Genomic DNA, 18,052 nt, shown 5'->3' with positions numbered 1-18,052 from the left:
TCTGTTACATTTGCTCCTCTGCTTAGCGGGGGCTGAATTTGTATAGCTAAACATCCAATTCAGACCTTGAAAGATGGTAAACTATTCACAGGATAGGTAAAGCAAGAAATGTATATATTTCCTCTTTGAATGTTTATACTGTGACTTTACTGTTCATTTTTTTTAATGCTCTGAAAATGGCTGTATACCTAGATAACTGAAATCAATTACAAAACTTCCATCTGTTTACTTTAATAGGGCCAAGATTTCACTTTGCTTCTTTCAAAGCTGTGTCAATTGTGTCAGGCTTATCCTCGTGGCTCACTGAATTTGTTTCCAGATATTTTACATTTGTCATTAAAAACCGTATTACTGAGAAAATTTTCAGTGCTTTCTGAGACAAATTTTGCCCTGGTATGATTCCTACTGACTGCAGTGGGAACTGCTTCTGTGCCTGCCATTTCTGAATGTGGTGATCTGTATTGGAATCAAACGTATAGCTCACTGGTTAAAACAAAAACTTGGGGTCCTTGGTCCTTCTTTAGCAACATCATGATTTTGCGCTCAGTCTTTGGGGACCATTTCAGTTCATTGGATAAAATTTTGTTTTTCTCTTTTAAAGATTTTGACAAATGTGTTCTGTCAAAAAGCTGTTCACATTTCTTCAAAGTTTATATTGAAAAACATGAAAAAGTTTCAGCCAGAAAGCATGTTTTCCCATTTTTTTGCCACTGAAGTTTTTCATTTTACAATCCTTGCTTACAACTGTCAAGTTTGAATGACTGCTCTAAACAGTATAATCTATCTCATATATCCTTGAAAATATGATTGAGAGTCTTCTTAGAAACATATTATACATACCATAACAGATTAAGGCATAGTATTTAGCATTGTCACTGAATCTTGCTGTATAATATTGACACCTTTCTTTCCTTAGATTACAAGTAATGCATTGCTTCCTTGGAGGCTTTGTTCTAAGGTTGATTCTATAACAGCAGTAAAACAAAATAAAACAATATTATTTTGAACATTTACATATAATTTTCTAAATCAGTGATTTGCAGTTTTTTCAAAAAATAATACTGTTCGAGACAATAGTTCTGTCCACTTTTCAGATATAGTCTTAGTCTTCTGGGATCATAGTTTTGAAGAGGCTTTAACTTAAATGTGCTAATTTTAGAAAGAGAGTTAGTAGGGCTGTGCAAAGCTTCAGTCGCTGATTTAATTTGGCGGAGATTTAGCCCGATTTGGTGGCTGGATCTCTGAATCTGAATCAAATCAGGAGACCCTTTAATTTCTTCAAATTGAATTGGAACCCTTCAAATCAATTCGGAGAGATTCGATGATTCAGACATAGACACAGCTTCAAATGTTTTTTCTACATATCTCAAGGTACCAGGCAGCTCATGAATGCTGAGATGCTGGGGCAGATGGAGTGTCCCATGGGAGTGCAGGGGAGGGGTGGGGGGGGCATATCCAGCGTGCTCAGCAGTGTACCTGGAAGTGGACCAGAAGCACTTCTGGTCCACTCCTGGTTCCACCATGAAGTGCATGGGCACCCTCCCCACACCCCCCAGCTTGGTGACTGGTGCCTCCTGGATGTGGGGGGGGGGGCACCTGGGTTCCTCCCATTGCCAATCATTGAGCCAAGGAGGGCACGGGGAGGGGGGGTCCCTGACACACACAGCGGTGGACCCAAAAGTGGGCTGGAAATATTTCTGGTCCACTTCCGGGTCTGTCATCGAGCACACAGGGGGGCCCCTCTGTGCTCCTGTGGGATGCTGCATCCACCCCACTATCTCAGCATTCACAAGCCACGTCTGGTACCTCAAGGTATGTAGAAAAAACATTTAAAGCTGTGTCTACGGCCGAATTGCTGATTCTCCAAATCAGCATTGAATCTTCGGATTCGGATTTGGCTGAATCTAAATGGGACAGTGATCCGAATCTGAAGATTCAATTCTGATTAGGAGAATCAGCAATTTGGCCATAGGCACAACTTTATATGTTTTTTCTATAAACCTTGAGGTACCAGGCACGGCTCATGAATATTGAAATGGTGAGGCAGATGGAGTGTCCCACGGGATTGCAGGGGGGGTCCCCCATCTTATTGGTGGTGGACCCCCCCCCACGCCCTCCTGGCTTGGTGATCAGCCATGGGGGGACCCTGGGTGCCCCCCCAGACCCAGGAGGCACCAGTCACTGAGCTGGGGAGCACAGCAGGTGCCCCACACACTCTGCAGTGGACCCAGAAGTGGACCAGAAGTACTTCTGGGTCCACCACCAAGCATGCAGGGGGATGCTCCATCCATCCCACCATCTCAGCATTCAGGTATTTTCATAACAGGTCTCACATAAATGATTGGATGATTTCCATTACTACTGCTATTAAGGGCCAGTTTTGTAAATACTCTTTCTTTCTTTTGCTTTCCTTATGGATGACCAAATAGAAATTTCTCATTTTGGGTCAAATGGAATGTTTCATACCGAATGTAACAAATGTGAGTTTTTACTATTTTGGTAAGAAACACTGAAAAAAATAAATTTGCTGTCATCCGAACTTCTTTATGGTATTTTTTGGTTCTGCTGTCAATAACCTTACTCACCTTTGGCTTTCTTTCCCCCTGCTTTAACCCCTCCCTTCAGTACTTTACCTTTTGTTTTCCTAATTTCTACCTATTTCCATTCTCACTGACATACTGTCACACTTTTAGCTTCTCTCATGCCTTGGAGTCGCAGAACAGCAGATACTTCCTATGCCTGAACAAGGGTAATTGTGCCCGAAAGCTTGCTAAAAACTGTTCTCCAACTACTCAGTAGATATCACATCTACTTAAAGAACCTTGCCAAACTAAAAATAAGCCATGTTGATAGCACTAATCCCAATTATTTTTGTCCCTCCAAAAATATGGGCATGTCAGCTAGGGTAATGTGTATAATAGTCCACATTCATGGAAAAAATATCTGCACATAAAATGTACCAGACAAATCAAAGTTCTAATAAAATACTCCTTGGACATGTCTACATGAGATATTTACTGCAGAGAAGACTAATTAACTCTGCAGTAAATGTCTCAGCATCTACCCATGCAGGGCTATTAGGCTGGAGTAAACTAATGCACTTCACAGCAGGGTAGTACTATCCTGCCGAGGAGTTGTTTTTTTTAACTCTGCAGCAGTGCACGTGTAGAAATTGATGCAGCTGGATGGGGCACGAGGGTGCTTCAGTGCAAGGATTGCCTGCCAGCTAGTCCTACACTGAAGCACCCTCATGCCCTAGCCAGCCCCTCCACAGCACATTGAGAAGTGTTGGAGCAGCCCTGGGATGGCAGGCTGATCCACTGTGTCTCCTGCCAGCTGGGGCTGCTCGGACTCAGTTCAACATGCTGTGGTCCCAGGCACATATGTAAATGCGGTGCCCAGGAGCAATAAGCTCCACTGTGATATGCCCCAAAGTTTATTGCATCACATTAATATGTATGTGTAGAACTACCCCTTGATATAGCCTTTCTAAAGATCTTAAAACTGTTCTCTTGTCTGTACAGTGTCTCTTTTTTTATATTATATATCCAGATCCTATCTGGTATTTCTTTAAATAAGATTAATAAAAACCTTACTTGTAAATATTTCTTCTTCCTGGATAGCCTTCAAATTCATTGCTTGAATAGAATCTGTAAATTAATTCACATGTTAATAAATGGCCCATGAAGTCATAACTTAGGAGTTAGCATCAGGCACCTAACAGAAAATCCTTGATCAACAAGTTGTGCTTAACTGAAAGTTTAGTTTCTGCATTTGCTTGTGCTGGAACAATGAGGTAAGCTCACTAGCTTCTCATTTGTCCAAACAAGGATTTGATCAAAACTTGAGCAGATGATAAAAGAAGCATGCAACTTACAGTATGGACATATGTTGATTTTAGCCACTTTAAAAAGGGAAACCAGAGCTGCTGCTCTACAGTACACATCAGCCATTAAGCTTTAATTGTTAGGTCTGCATGAGCTTATAAATTACACTAACTTTACCCTGAGTAGTAGGGTTAAAGTTGCAGAAGTTTTGCTATACTTTCATGGCTAAAGAATCAGGCATATATAAGAGTTGCCTCATTTTATCTTATAGCAGTATCTTTTAATATCAATATAAATGTTACATGTCTATACTGTTAGTTGTTTCATTTAATTTCCATGTGTTAGTTGCTACTTGTATCATATAGATCCACCTGTGAGATACAAAGCTAATCTGAATTAATAAATATAGCTCAGATTCAGCAAACCATGTACTCAGTTTTAAACATTTAAATTCTGCTTTGTAATAGAATTACTCATATACTTAAAATTTAGCAAGTGCTTTAGTTTTTTGCTAAATAGAGGCCTAGAGGACTTGGTTAGTAAAGAAGCTTAGAAAAAAATGAAAAAGTATAGGCTTGGATTTTCAAAGGTCATTCAAAGGAAGATACTGTATGCAAAAAATGTGAACTAGATCTGCACACAAATATATCATGGTTTTGTACACTGACTGGAGATTTGCACTACAGCTAAGTATAACCATGTTTTTTGCCAAATCCCTGATTTGTGTACATAGTTGGAACTATTTGTAAAATTCCACACAGGTTGTATGTCTCTCTCCTACTCCAAACCAGGGTCTTGGAGACTAAAGGAACTCTATAAAAATGAATACTGCTGTGGTTCCTTTTTACTGACAGCATACATCACATAAGCAACACTTACACTGCATCATCTGTTACTCTGAAAATGTATATTGCCTCCCATTGTCCACTTGTAATCGGTATTGCATTTTCCTATAAAATAAATTCAGTAATGGATTACAATAAAACAGGGTTATTTCAGGAACCTACAACAGATATTAAATTAATGAGGCTAATCCTTTGCTTGACGTACCACTGAGCCATTGATGTAATGAATATGTTTATAACCATTCTTGTCACTGAAAATTTTGTAGTACGAATTGCTGTCAGAAGTGAAATGCGGTGCTGAAACAAAAAACTAAAAGAAAGAAACAGAAACTGTTGATGAGACAAAAGCAATGATAACAAGAAGGTTTTTAGCAGTGTATGATATACAGTTTATAATTTGCACATTTAAAGCAACAACAGAGCATTTCACTGGCCTCCCTTTTGTCACAGTGTACATTACAGCTTCTACTCTGTCATGTCAAACTTCTTAACTGGTAATGTGGGCTGCCAGTGCACATACATTCTACACTGCACGTAAGTAGAGTAGCTTGCGTGTGTATGTGACTGTGCATGTGTCTGCATGGATTGATCAATTTTTAAAGGTTCTCTTCTTAGTAGTAAGAGTTGGTGAATTTTATTTTTTTAAATTAGTGAAAAATGTGGACTGAAATACTTAAACACTGACATCCTCTGCTTATCCTTCAAGCAAGCACACCACTGGGCAGAGATTGTCCAACCTGCCCCATACTGATCCAGCAATGTGTTTATGCCCTGTTCAGTCTCCAGAGTTCAGTCTCAATTGTTTATCAAATCTTGGTATCTCTGCTTATATTGTCAACAAAGGAGCCAATTATTATTTTTTTATTATTTTTAAAAAGGACACGTGCCCATAGTATGATTTTCCAACACTTAATCTAGATTTGAACCTATGAACAAAAGCTAAATTATTCTGTAAGTCATTATGAATCCCCTTAAGCCAAGGGAATTCATAATGTCTTTCTAAGGAGTAAAGGATGTGTCTATACATGCTGATTTAAGGTGCATTAGCCATTTTAAAGGTGCATTAAGGGTGTGGGTCTACAAGTGCACGCTCTTAATGAGTCTTAATAATGGCAATTTTAGGCTATCCGCACATAAATTTGATACCTGGAAAAGCAGGTATCAAATTTAGGTGCAAATAGCTATAGCACCTTGACACATGTGTAGACACGCTAAGGTGCATTAACATTGTATATGTTGATTGACTTGGAACTAACTTTAGTCCCAAGTCAGTACACACACCGCATTAATGTGCCTTAGCACGTGCATGTGTAGACACGTGCCTAAAATTGCCTTAGGGCAAACGCACATTAAGTTTAGGCGTGCATAAAACCATATGTAGACATGCCTAAAGTAAAGCAAAATTCTTTTGAAGAGTTTCCACAAGTTCCTACAGCAACCTGTCATCATTGATCCAAAAGAAGAGGTAAGAAGAAAGAGATCAAATAAAGCGTCTTATCTTGTTGGATGCAGTTTTAATTTTAATAATGTCTGTATACTAAAGAACTGCACTTACTGAATGTGGAGGTCTTCAGTTAAACTCAGTACAAGACACAGTGTGATGTCCCCCACAATGCACACTGGTAAATCTTGAGGAGTAATGTATGTATAATTTTACATCTGATTGAAATATACTTACTAATGTGACTTGATGTCTACAGACTTTATCTGCTTTGGATTTAGAGTGTAGGCTTCTCAAGGCATGAATAAGATCTTCTTGGACATTTGAATGCTTCAGTGCCACTGGAAATATTTGTGATTCCTAGGCAATATCAGCTACCCACATATTATTCACTTCTTGACTAGATGCCTTCTCCCTTGGTGAAGAAGAGCACTAAAGTACTTTTCTTTGGGTAAATGTAATATCTTTTATTAGACCAACTAAATAGTTGGAAAAATTGTTTTTTACAAGCTTTTGGGCACAAACACCCTTTTCAGGCATAGAGAGAAGGGTGCTTGTGCTTGAAAGCTTAAAGAGAACACATTTTCCAACTATTTAGTTGGTCTAATAAAAGATATCACATTTATTCAAAGGACCTTGTGTGCCTATGCCCCTGGACCAACATGACTACAACCAACATCCCATAAAGCATTGTTTGCATTCTAGAAACATTATGCTATTATAAAATCATCTGGAGGAATAGGATATACTGCCAGTGACATCAGAGAAACTTGGCTTATCTGTCCTGTCAACATAATTCTTCCAGGAATTACCCTAGTACTGTGCCTCAGCCCTTTCTTTGTTATGTTGCTATGGATTCCATTCACTAAAATCTAACAATTATTTATGCTGAGACATGCAAAATGAGCTTAAGGGAGTTAAGAAGCTTCCTTAGGTAGCACTGAAAATCCCAGAGTTAAAGGCATCATGTGTTGTAGGTTCTGTGCGACTCAAAATGGTGCCACTTTATCCATAGATCAAATATTACTGTGAAGATAAACAAATGTCTAAAACATTTAATGAAATCAATGTAAAAGAAAAAAGAGCCCTACTCCACCAGTCCATCCTGTTTGACTCTCTTCTATGTGCTGTTGGTTCTGAAAAACAAAATCAATGACATAACCTTTAGGATGTATAAGAAAATGCGTAACTCCCTCACTGAGATGAAAGATCATCAAATAAATATGAAGGTTGCAAAATGAATACAAAAAAACTGAAATCCTTTTAAACTTCAAGTCACTCACCAAAGAAGAAGTTCCAGGGAACTTGGAAGAATATCTGACATAAATAGGACTATAGCAGCAGTATTACAATAATACAAAGTATTATTTTTAAGTGGTTGTCATAAGTAAATAAAATGCAAAGTGGTACTGTGCACTATATTTTCAATGAAAGCTTGAATTAATGAATGTTTAATCTCAAAACATTTCTTCACTAATAGAAATCAATCTTCTCAGGAATAATTAATTATCTTAAAATAGTGAGCTAAATTCTCAGTTGATGTAAAATGGCACATTTCCCCTAGTTTTATTAAGGCAATGGTTATTTACTTCAGGTGATGCACTGTGTTTTTTGAAAAATAAACATGAACTCATCTTATACTGTCTTTTTATTGCTGCTGTTAATTATAAATCATACAATTTTAGGAGCCATTTATATCAAAGCACGGTAGAGAATGCTGAAAACATTCGCTAGACTTTCACATTGAGGAACATCAAATTTTCTCCTGTGTAGAAAACTAAACACTATCAGATTGTGATTTCATTTATTAATATACATGTAAATTCAGAGACACCCCATTTAATTTGGTGGACTAATTCTGGAGTCGTACCATTGCAATTGAGATCACTGAGATCCATACCTTCAAGGCATGCCAGCTCCCACGGCTATGCCAAAACACTCCTCCATGACTGGACAGCGCGAGCCCAGACACGAGTACTCAGGTGGGCAGTCCCAGTGAAGTAAATTACATCACTTAACTCATATTCATGAAGTTAATGACCAAAGTTTTACAAATAATTCTGAGTGCATCAGTGCATCAAGTCTGGGCTTACTAAGCTGAGATGCCTGAACGACATCTGAGTTTTAGGCAACATGTACTCAACATTTTCTGCAAATGACACCTCTTTAAGATGTCTCAAGATGGGCAACAGTGATGTAGAACTAAGAATTAGGAAGCAGAATACAGGCATCAAAAATGAGTTTACTTTTGAAAATCTGGGACCTTGGGACTACTAATGCTAGCAAGGAATTTCAGATTTAGGCCTTAACAGGGTTACTTTGAAAAAATAGTCTATACTGCTTTAGAAAGGACAAGTACAGATTAATCAGTTCTACTGGCAGCTCCAAAAGATCCTTTTTCATTTTTAGGTTTTGTTTGGTTTAGAGAGTTCCAAGTGCATTTCCAACATTTTCTAATGACTTTTTCATTGCAGAGAGTAATGCCATTGTTTGATGGGACTAAATGAGTTACTGGTTAATAACAATTCTGTAAGAGATTCAGACTTTTTATTCTATAAATTAGTTATTTTAAACTGTTAATTTAAAGACACATTTCTTCACAGTCTGGAGCCCTGCAAAATGCTTTCTGAATAAAGCATTTTGCATTTCTCATCCTTAATGTAGTCATATTAACGTTAAAATTATGCCTTTTCCTCTTGTGGCACAGTCCTGAAAAGAGCTGTGCACCCTTAATTCTGCCTGATTCCAAGGGCAAACAAGGGCACTCAGTACCACAAAAGAGTGCACAGCACCTTGCAAGATGGAGCCTTTGTGTAGAGCTGTGTTATACCATTAATTTAGGAGCTTGTTTTTGTTTCTTATTAAGTGTAGAATATTAAGTGGCAGGATTTTATAAGCTAGTAAGTATTCAAGTAAGAGAATACATTCAGTGCAAACTTTGCTCGTCTCTGTCTACTAGCAGCTCACAGAATCGGATCACAATTTAAGGCCTAATCCAGAAGTGCTTTAAGTAATTTCAATATAAGCCAGATACAGACATTATGCATAAACCAGTCTAAGTGACTGGGAATCGATCTAAATTCATAACCATCCAGATGTCTTGTGCATATAGACCAGTCTAAAAATGGTGGAACCCAGTCTAAGATAGATCCGGTTCAATGTGCACTCAGATGTAATCAATTTAGATTAGATTGGTGAATCAAACTTCTATACTAGATCCCTTATTGATTCAAGTTAGATCGCTGTCCTTCAGGATCCAAGCCTCCTTTGCAGTTCCCTGCAACCACTCCCCTCACAGGGAGGCATGCTGGTACTTGGTCTGCACTTGGCTGCTCTGGCTGAACACCCAGTGGGCCTCACTCCTGAGCTCTCGGAGAGCAGAGCCAGTAAAAACCTTCCCCTCAACCCCACCTCTTGTCTCCCACCTGTCAGCTGCAGGCAGGCAGCAGGGAGGTATGGGGAGGCGGGGGAGGAAAGGAAGTAATCTGTGTCCCCTGCACAAGCCCCAGAACCTGGGTACCTATGTCTCTGGCCTGTGCCCCACACCCCATCACAAAACACCCCATGATGTACTTACACATCTGAAACTGAGCCCAAGAGAACCCCTGCACTTGGGCATAGCCCCACAGAGCCCAAGTCTAGCTCCTGCACACCCAGCCAGGGACATCCATTTCCCCATGCTTGGGCACAGCCCCATGAAGTCTGACCCTGGCTCCCACACAGACAGCCAGGGACCCCCATGTCCCTATGCATGGGCACAGCTCATGAAGCATGACCCTGGCTTCTGTACACCCAGCCAGGAACCCCTATTCCCCATGCTTGAGAACAGCCCCATGGAGCCTGAATCTGGATCCTGTACACCCAGCCAGGGACTGCTATGCTCCCACGTTCAGGCACAGCCCCATGGAGCCTAACCCCAGCTCCCAACCATCTCAGTGGACAGAGCCAGCCCCCCTGCCACCTGGACCCCAGCATGGGCCTTCCACCTCATGCAGAAGCTGGTGAGGGCAGTTTGCCTCTGGTGGGTTGAGGTGGCAGGGGACAGAACATTAGGACTAGGCCTGGATGGGGGCAACCTGTGACCTCTGTGGCTCAGCCACTGTTGGCAGGTGCCTGGACCATGGGGTGCTGCAAGGCTTTTTTGGCCTGCAGCTGCAGGGTCCCAGAGTACTAAGGAGAGGGGAGGGGTGTGTGGTTGCCCATGTCTGGCAGCCAATCAAGGGTGGTTTGAGCACTCAACTGTGTTCAGCAGTCTCGGGCACCCCTGGGAGCCCACAGGGCATGCCAGGAGGCATGCAAAAATGTCCCCAACCTGCAGGCCTTGGCCAGTGCAGAAAGCCTGTGTGCCCCCTAACACAAGAGTATACTGTTCACTACCAATCTAACCTAGGCTACCTACAGAAAACCATGTAACTTATATCAATTCTGCCTTGGGCTTTTTGAACATCTGTGATAAGCCATAAAGTTGCTCAAAGATGGGCCTCTTAATGTTCAGCTGTTTACATTTGAGTTTTGAAGAAAAGTATCTGATCTGCATTTCATTTTTGTATTTCCAAATTTCATTTATGGAATAGGCCAATCTTTATACAGGAAAGCCTTCCAGATGCATACAGATATAAGCAATGTGCTGTATCTCCATTCCTGATTCATTTGCTTCTGTTTAATGAAGGCCCTGATGCTGCAAACACTGAAGCATGCATGGAACTCCTTACTTCTTTGAGATTATGTGTAAAATTAAGTAAAGATCTGTGTGTTTTACATTGGCTTCAATCCTAAAGGCACACTTTACATGCTTGATATTACCCTCTGAGTACCTCCAGTGAAGTCAAATTGACTTCTCTTGGAAAAAAATCATAGGTTAAATTGTTTACAGGACCAGGGCTTTAGAAATTACTTGTAAAACATATATAAAATCATTTTCAAGCACCTAGACTGCAGCACCCCTATTGCACATTATATTCTTGTCAGAATCTAAAAACAACAACAGCGACAAAAAGAAAGAAGTATTTTTGCCAGTGGAAATGCAGAGATACACTTCTCCAAAGCAAATGGAGCTAATGCTTCACTCCATCTGTTCACACTCCTTCAATTGGCCATTTGTGCAAACTTTAACATGATAAAAGCCCTATATCACTGGATAAATATAATATTAGGGAAGCATCAGTAGTGACTATATATTAAGGGCTGCACAGAGAAATGCAATTAAACAAGCGTTACAAACACAATCCTCCATGATGACAATCACGCTGGCCCTGAGCCAACAAAGCAATCAAGCACATGCTTAACTTCAAACACATAAGTAGAGCTATTGAAATCCACAAAATTAGTCACACGCTGAAAATTAAGCATGTGCTTAAGTGCTTTGCTGGATCTGTGCCAGAGTGGTTAGCCTCTTGCCAGACAGAGCCCTAAACTTCTTTATCATCTAAATCCCTTTGATTTTCTAAAGAAACTAAAATATTTAGTCCTCAGAACAAATGCAACTGACTGCAGCATGGAGATTCAGTTCAATGAAAATCTGAAGAAAATCTTTTACAATAATAAAAAAGTGACCTTTCCTGAAATGAAAGTTGCCTGCACAATTCTGATCTTGCAAATTGACTGGAGTAACTCTTCAGATATGAATCATTCTAATGAACTCAGTTGAGCTGTTCTGAAAAATTGGGACCTTAGGGTGCCTATACATGAGCAGCAAAGCTGCTCTAAAGTGCTGTAATTACAGTGCGTCAGAGCAGACTCAGTTAATTGAGTCTGCTGGAGAGGGGTAATTGCCGTGCTCAGCAGATTCCAGCGTTTCATGTATCAGTGTCCCCACAATGAAAAATGGCAGTGAGGGTACTTTAACTGAAGCTCTTTTGATGACCTTTAGTTAAAGCACCTCTGCCACCATTTTTTAGCTCGGAGACACTGACACAAGAGACGCTTCAGGAGCTTTAATTAAAACAGTTCTCAGAGGCACTCTGATTAACGCGCCCTCTCCCGAAGCACATGTATAAACACCTTTAGATTCCTTTTGTAGTCACCCGGGTTATTTTGTTCTGGAATAACAAAAAGTGTCTTGAACTTGTAAAATTATTTGAATAAATTGAAATTCTATGTTCTTTGTATAACTTGTTTATAAATAATAAAAATTAATTTAATGCAGCAGGCAAATGTTTTTCTTTATAAAACTGATTGTAAGATATATGTGTTTTCCCATCCCTAACTTCAAACATATTGCTTGAACTATTCTAATTGAAATAACTGAGGACCCAATTCAGGCTTCCATAGCATATAAATTGGGTGTATTTACTTCCTAATTATGCTCCTTAGGCACTTTTCACATGCTTTGACACATTTGGATTAGAATGTGTCAGAGCAGACTTGATTAATCATTTAATTGAGTCTGCTGGAAAGTTCTACTCAGAACGCTCCAGCACGTTGCAGTGCCTCACGTATTCAGCTTCCCTGCATTTCAAAATGGTGGTGGGGACTCTTTAACTAAAGCTCATCAAATGAGCTTTAGTTAAAGCACCATTTGAAAATCTGGGATTCTGAATACACAAGACACTCTGTGTTTTAATTAGAGTAGCTCTTGAGAGCTGATCTAATTAAAACAACCCCCCACCCTGGAGCACATGTAGAGGTGCCCCTTCAACCTTTCACCTGAGGGGCGATCTCCTGGCTGAGATATAAGGCAAAATTAAACCAGTATTTTGAAATCAATCCTTTTTTATATTTGTTTTCATTTTTTAAATTTTTATACTTTGAAAACATTGCATGGACAACTCAGTTTCTTATTGTTGTTCCAGAAATGTTAAGCATATACATCAAGGTCCAGTACCTCTGGGCAGTCCCAGGAATTTGAACTTCCTTTGAAGTCACATATGGCTAAGACAGAAAAATTCTGGACTCTTCTTAGCCATTGCACGCAGATCCGATAATCCGTTACCCAAGTAAGCCAAGTGACATAGTGATCGCTAGAAAACAGAAAGAAGGCTGGTTATTAAATAACAAAAATGTAGGGTTGCTATTGAATGGATGCTTCCATTAGGGACCCAGTTGTCCTCTTTTGAAGACAATCACAAAACTCCCGTTGGCTTTAATGGTAATGGATTTGACCCACATGGACATCATATTATATGGACAACTAAAGCCAAACTCTACAATTTCTGGGTAGCATGAGATTTGTCTGGTAGATGAATATAAGGCTCCACTATAGAGAATGTAAAATAAAATCAAAGATCCCAACATTTGAAATAAAAACAGTAAGATAAATAAATAGACAAAGCAAAAGAAGACAAATTTGAGAATACACTACCTTGATGCTATCATTGCAGGAACAGGTACTTCCTTAGGACCTAAACCTTCAGGATTAGTAGTGTCTACAATAAACACTCTAACGGTAGGATTTTTAGCCCCAGCCTTCAAAGGAAATGTATTACCAGGTTATTCAAATCAAGTTCTGGAGGATTAAACTAAGATTAAAAAGAAAATCAACAACATATTTTTTCGGAAAGCAAATAGTTTAAGAATTTTGAAACACTGGTATTCTGGAAGGTAACTGGCCAGATTCTGATCTTACTAAAAACAAATATAAATCCAGGGCATCTCCATTTCAGCTTAATGTTATTTCACTTAGCATCAGTTCAAGCATCAAGATGACAACAGTAATGGTTAAAACATTTCTAGACTGAAAAACTTAGTGTTTGTGAGAATACATCAAAATGTGTTGTTCTCTCTTGCGTGCAGTGTAGGCCTGTATAGTGTATATTATAGACATACTAGATAATGACATGGGACTCCAATTAAAGCCAGGGGAGATGCAGACTGAAGGAAAAAGATAGTTGTCCTGAATCCAGTGCTACAAATCTAGGCCTAATCCAAAGCCTATAAAGCTAATGGGCTTGAATGTGGCCCCAAAGGATTTATATAAATTTGAGACTACATTCTCTCATTGCTCAGTAATTTTTTAATACAGCACATTCACTATAATATAGAGATTAATTATAACAATAGATACCTTAACTGAAATAAGGTATTACTTACATGCCTATGTCCATTTGTTTAATTAGGTCTATATAATGCGTACTTTGAGCTGTATGAGTAAGCTTTCATTTTTGTAACTTAATTTTAAGCTAGAGCAGAATTAACCGCTGCTATCCTTCACTGAAAAGAAGTTTTTAGTTTTTTTTTTCTTTACTTAATAGCTATCACAATGCATTTACAAGCCAAGGGGAAGAAGCAACATACCTTTGGGTATGGAATAGTGATTTTTCTAGGGTATTGTTCCTCACCATAATATGAATATTCAATAATTGGGATATTGGTATCATTAAATTGTACATATGCTATGTACTTTCCATTTGGAGACCACCATAGAGCATATTTTGTTGCAAGCATTTCCTCTGAAAAAAATTAACAATCACATATTAGTTAGTTACCGCTAATCTTTTATAATCTGACTTAAAGCACTGCAAAACTTAGAATTATATACAGTGCCAGCTGTTTAGACAGCCAAGTACAAGAAGAAAACTGTGCCAGATCAGTAACATAGCTCTACTGAAAAGTTACTCTAGCATTTAAGAACAGAAAATCAACATTTAATAGGGACAGAAGTGAGCTCAGGAGGTGATCTAGCCTGATCCCCTGCTTCAACTAGGATCATCCTTATCTAAACTAATACAGACAAAGGTTTATCTAACCCTCACTTAAACATGAATAATATTATGCATGCAAATAGACTCATATAAATCCATGAGTCTATTCCTGATTCTAAATTTATGACTACTCAATTTTGGGTGTTCTCTTGTTTTACTGTAAAAAGGAATAATGGTATGCTAGTTTCCTAAAGTTAGGACTGATTACAAATTCCTGGTACCAACAAAATGTTTACCATAGACCAACTATTCTAATCTAGTACAAACCAATGAGTTAAGAACAGTGATCTTGATGGCTCTACATATTTACCACCACATTTATAGGAGGGGAAGGGAGAAACTATAGGGAAAATTTAATTTGAAAAAATGCAGTTTCTTGCACTGAAAGTTTACCAGAACAAGTTTATGAGCACCCCGGCCACCATTTTTAAACATGGAAACGCTGATCACGAAATGCTCTGGGTGCTTTAATTAGAGCAGCCCTTGGAGCCACTCTAAATATAAAGTACCCTCCCCCCCACACACACACCTAGAGCATGTGTATAAATACCCTTAGATACCAAGAAGGATACCATGGGCATAATGATAGATGCTGACTCAGAAGGAAGGTTGCTTAATATCAAGTCACTGACCCCATGGTCTTACATCACTTTGGTGCTACTTTGGCCACCCATCTAACTGGTGCCAAACCTAGACTTGTTTAACAGAGTGTTCAGGATGAATTTACCTTCATAGACCCAGTCAGGAATTCCATTAAATATTTCATTATATTTTCCATCACTAGTTATTTTAATAGCTGGATCTCTTGGGCTTTGTTTCAAATAGATATTATTCTGATACACATACACCTAAAGATGAGAATTGTTTCATGAGGAATATGTACAATGATAGAAAAAGATATTACAATCAAATTTGTTCAGTCAATGATACTGTGCTTATATTCTACAAATGATAAAAAAGTGTAATCAAGCATATAGTGGAGCATATATTGAAATCCTTATTCAATTTTGCCTGAATAAGAATCTTGGGATTTGGGCCAATATCAGTAATTACAAATTAAAGGCCATATTCTGAGCTGAGTTCTATAAATCTTGAGTAGTTAATCATTTTTGTCAACATAAACAAAACACTACATTTATTTTTTTATGCTAATATGCAACTCCCTTTAGCTGTACTGGAAATTAGCACAGGCACTGAATGGAAAAATGTACATCAGAATATTAGGTCACAGATGATCCTCAAAGGATTCCATGATTTGGTTTGGTTTGCTTTGGACGAATGCCTGAAAGCCTGAAGTCCTTACTGAAACTCATTTGAAGTCTTGTATCTTTTCAATAGAGCTAAAAGTCTCATTTGAATGGGCTTTTTTGTGAAGTTTCTGGAAGTTCTGCTTCTGGTGCCAGCTAGTATAGGGCATAAATATGTGCACATAACTGTTAATCAAACTTCTTTGAGCTCAAAAAGGCACATGGCAGAGCTGAGGTGGATAAAGGCTCTTACATTATCTGAAACATTTTTTTTCATTTTTGTTAAATTAGGTTATGGACAAATGAACATGATATGAATTAAAATGGTCTGGGGAATTTAACTGTGCTCTGCAGTAATTCTTACTCTCTGGTAAAGGAAAGCTAAACTGTGGGAGTTTACCCTTCAGTGAAAGTGGACTGAATTATTGTGGGTTAGCATGCATATGCACAGCTGATATGCCTGGCCCTTTTTAACTACTGTAATTTGCTCATTCTTGTACAAAGGGGACTAAATTTACAGCTCTTGCTTATCCCAAACCTTCAGTGAAGTCAGTGGGAGTTTGAGATATGCAAAAATTGTTCCAAAGCAAAATATCATACAATCATTTACTAAGAAACTAGGTCTGTTACAAATATTTGATGAATAAACACAAAAAAGTTAACTCGTTTGCTTTTTCAATGGACAGCAAGGAACAGCCCTAAAACCTTTCAGGTAGAGTATGCAGTCTACTGTACTAGAACATCCCACACTATTTTGGTCTCTCTTCCTCCATTATCAGCTTTGGGAGCCAGCTAAAGTATTTTACCAATAAAATATCTTAATTACATACTATCATCTAAGTTCTTGATAAAGGAATTAACAAAGCATCATGTACTTAATTGTTATAATTTACAGCTTCAGTGATATAGCAATTTCTTAGAAGATGGAAAATATTTTCCTAGTGATTTCCCATGAATTATTGAAATGTGTATGACTTTTAAATTTATTCATTTGTGCACAAATATTCTCAACTATGTAGGGATGGACCGAGGAATACTAATTCTTAGTTAACTGCTGCTGCAGAACCAACAGAAAAATAGAAGGCTACTTTGTGTGTGCAACAGGTCCTATGGACTCGGGGACTGAGTCATTTATTTTGGCAATGAAGTGTTCGTTTTTTAAATATTTAGATTCTAGCAGATGTTCCTTATTGAAATGTAAGTGATCTAACAGAGAGGTTGCACTTTGGGCCTATAAATCCTAGCAGCTAGAACCTCAACTTCTTCAATACTTTAGAATGTGAAAAGGGGGAAAACATCCCTTTCAGGATTATATACTGAATGTAATCCTACCCATGTAGATCGTGTGGTCAACATATACTAGGGTAACTGCTTCAGACCTGTATTAAAAGACATGCTTAAGCCTAGAACATGATTATTCTGCTGTGGTTCCACCCCTTCCACTGTGACAGCTTCAGCTATTACCTTCATTATTCCTATTCATAAGCATGCTTGATAAACAGTTAAAAGGCCTGGAAACATAGAGCCTATGCAAACAACAACTAGAAGCAAATAACCTCTGCTATTGTATCAAGAAGTAAGTTTATTCTAGCACTTAGTTGCTTTACTGACCAATTTGTGTCCAACGGGTGACCAGGATATGTGCTGAATGTTATGTGGAAGCTGATTTTCTGTTATAAAATCACTAAAAAAAAAAAGAGGAAAGTTGAAATGACTGTACATATGTATAAAAGTCATACTAAAGCACAAAAAACTCTGTTCCCCAACAGCTTTTGTTTTGTGAACAACACAAATTTAATGTCAGAAAGCTTGTTTGCTGTACAAAGCAGGCAGTTAGACATGCACAACTGATATGCACAAGTAGTGTTTGTATATGCTAACAAACTTTCTGTGAATACAAGACAATCAGCCCCTTGAACATGTGATCCCATGGCTTGAAAAGTCAGCCTTAGCCCAAATATTACAGAGCCATCTAAGATCGCTGGCTATACTGTACCATATACATTATAATCAAAGCTAATTCTAAGGAAATGTGAACCATGTGCCTACCTGG

General features: G+C 38.5%; 1 protein-coding gene across 1 annotated transcript in view; it reads right to left on the bottom strand.

The window, feature by feature from the left end:
* The window catches only part of FAP (fibroblast activation protein alpha), a 61,406-nt gene that overhangs the window by 27,656 nt on the left and 15,698 nt on the right, over positions 1–18,052 (bottom strand). Inside the window, exons 7-16 of the mRNA XM_006277995.4 lie at positions 17,611–17,683; positions 15,480–15,600; positions 14,346–14,500; positions 13,414–13,517; positions 12,937–13,072; positions 7,205–7,249; positions 4,878–4,982; positions 4,707–4,777; positions 3,597–3,650; positions 841–965 (exon numbers count right to left, since the gene is read on the bottom strand). Coding sequence (XP_006278057.2) covers positions 841–965; positions 3,597–3,650; positions 4,707–4,777; positions 4,878–4,982; positions 7,205–7,249; positions 12,937–13,072; positions 13,414–13,517; positions 14,346–14,500; positions 15,480–15,600; positions 17,611–17,683 — 989 coding nt within the window. The remainder of the gene's footprint in view (positions 1–840; positions 966–3,596; positions 3,651–4,706; positions 4,778–4,877; positions 4,983–7,204; positions 7,250–12,936; positions 13,073–13,413; positions 13,518–14,345; positions 14,501–15,479; positions 15,601–17,610; positions 17,684–18,052) is intronic.

This window comes from Alligator mississippiensis, chromosome 4 (genome assembly GCF_030867095.1).
Source record: "Alligator mississippiensis isolate rAllMis1 chromosome 4, rAllMis1, whole genome shotgun sequence".
Lineage (NCBI taxonomy): Eukaryota > Metazoa > Chordata > Crocodylia > Alligatoridae > Alligator > Alligator mississippiensis.
The sequence above is the reverse complement of the archived record's forward strand: the minus strand, read 5'-3'. Positions and strand labels throughout refer to the sequence as shown.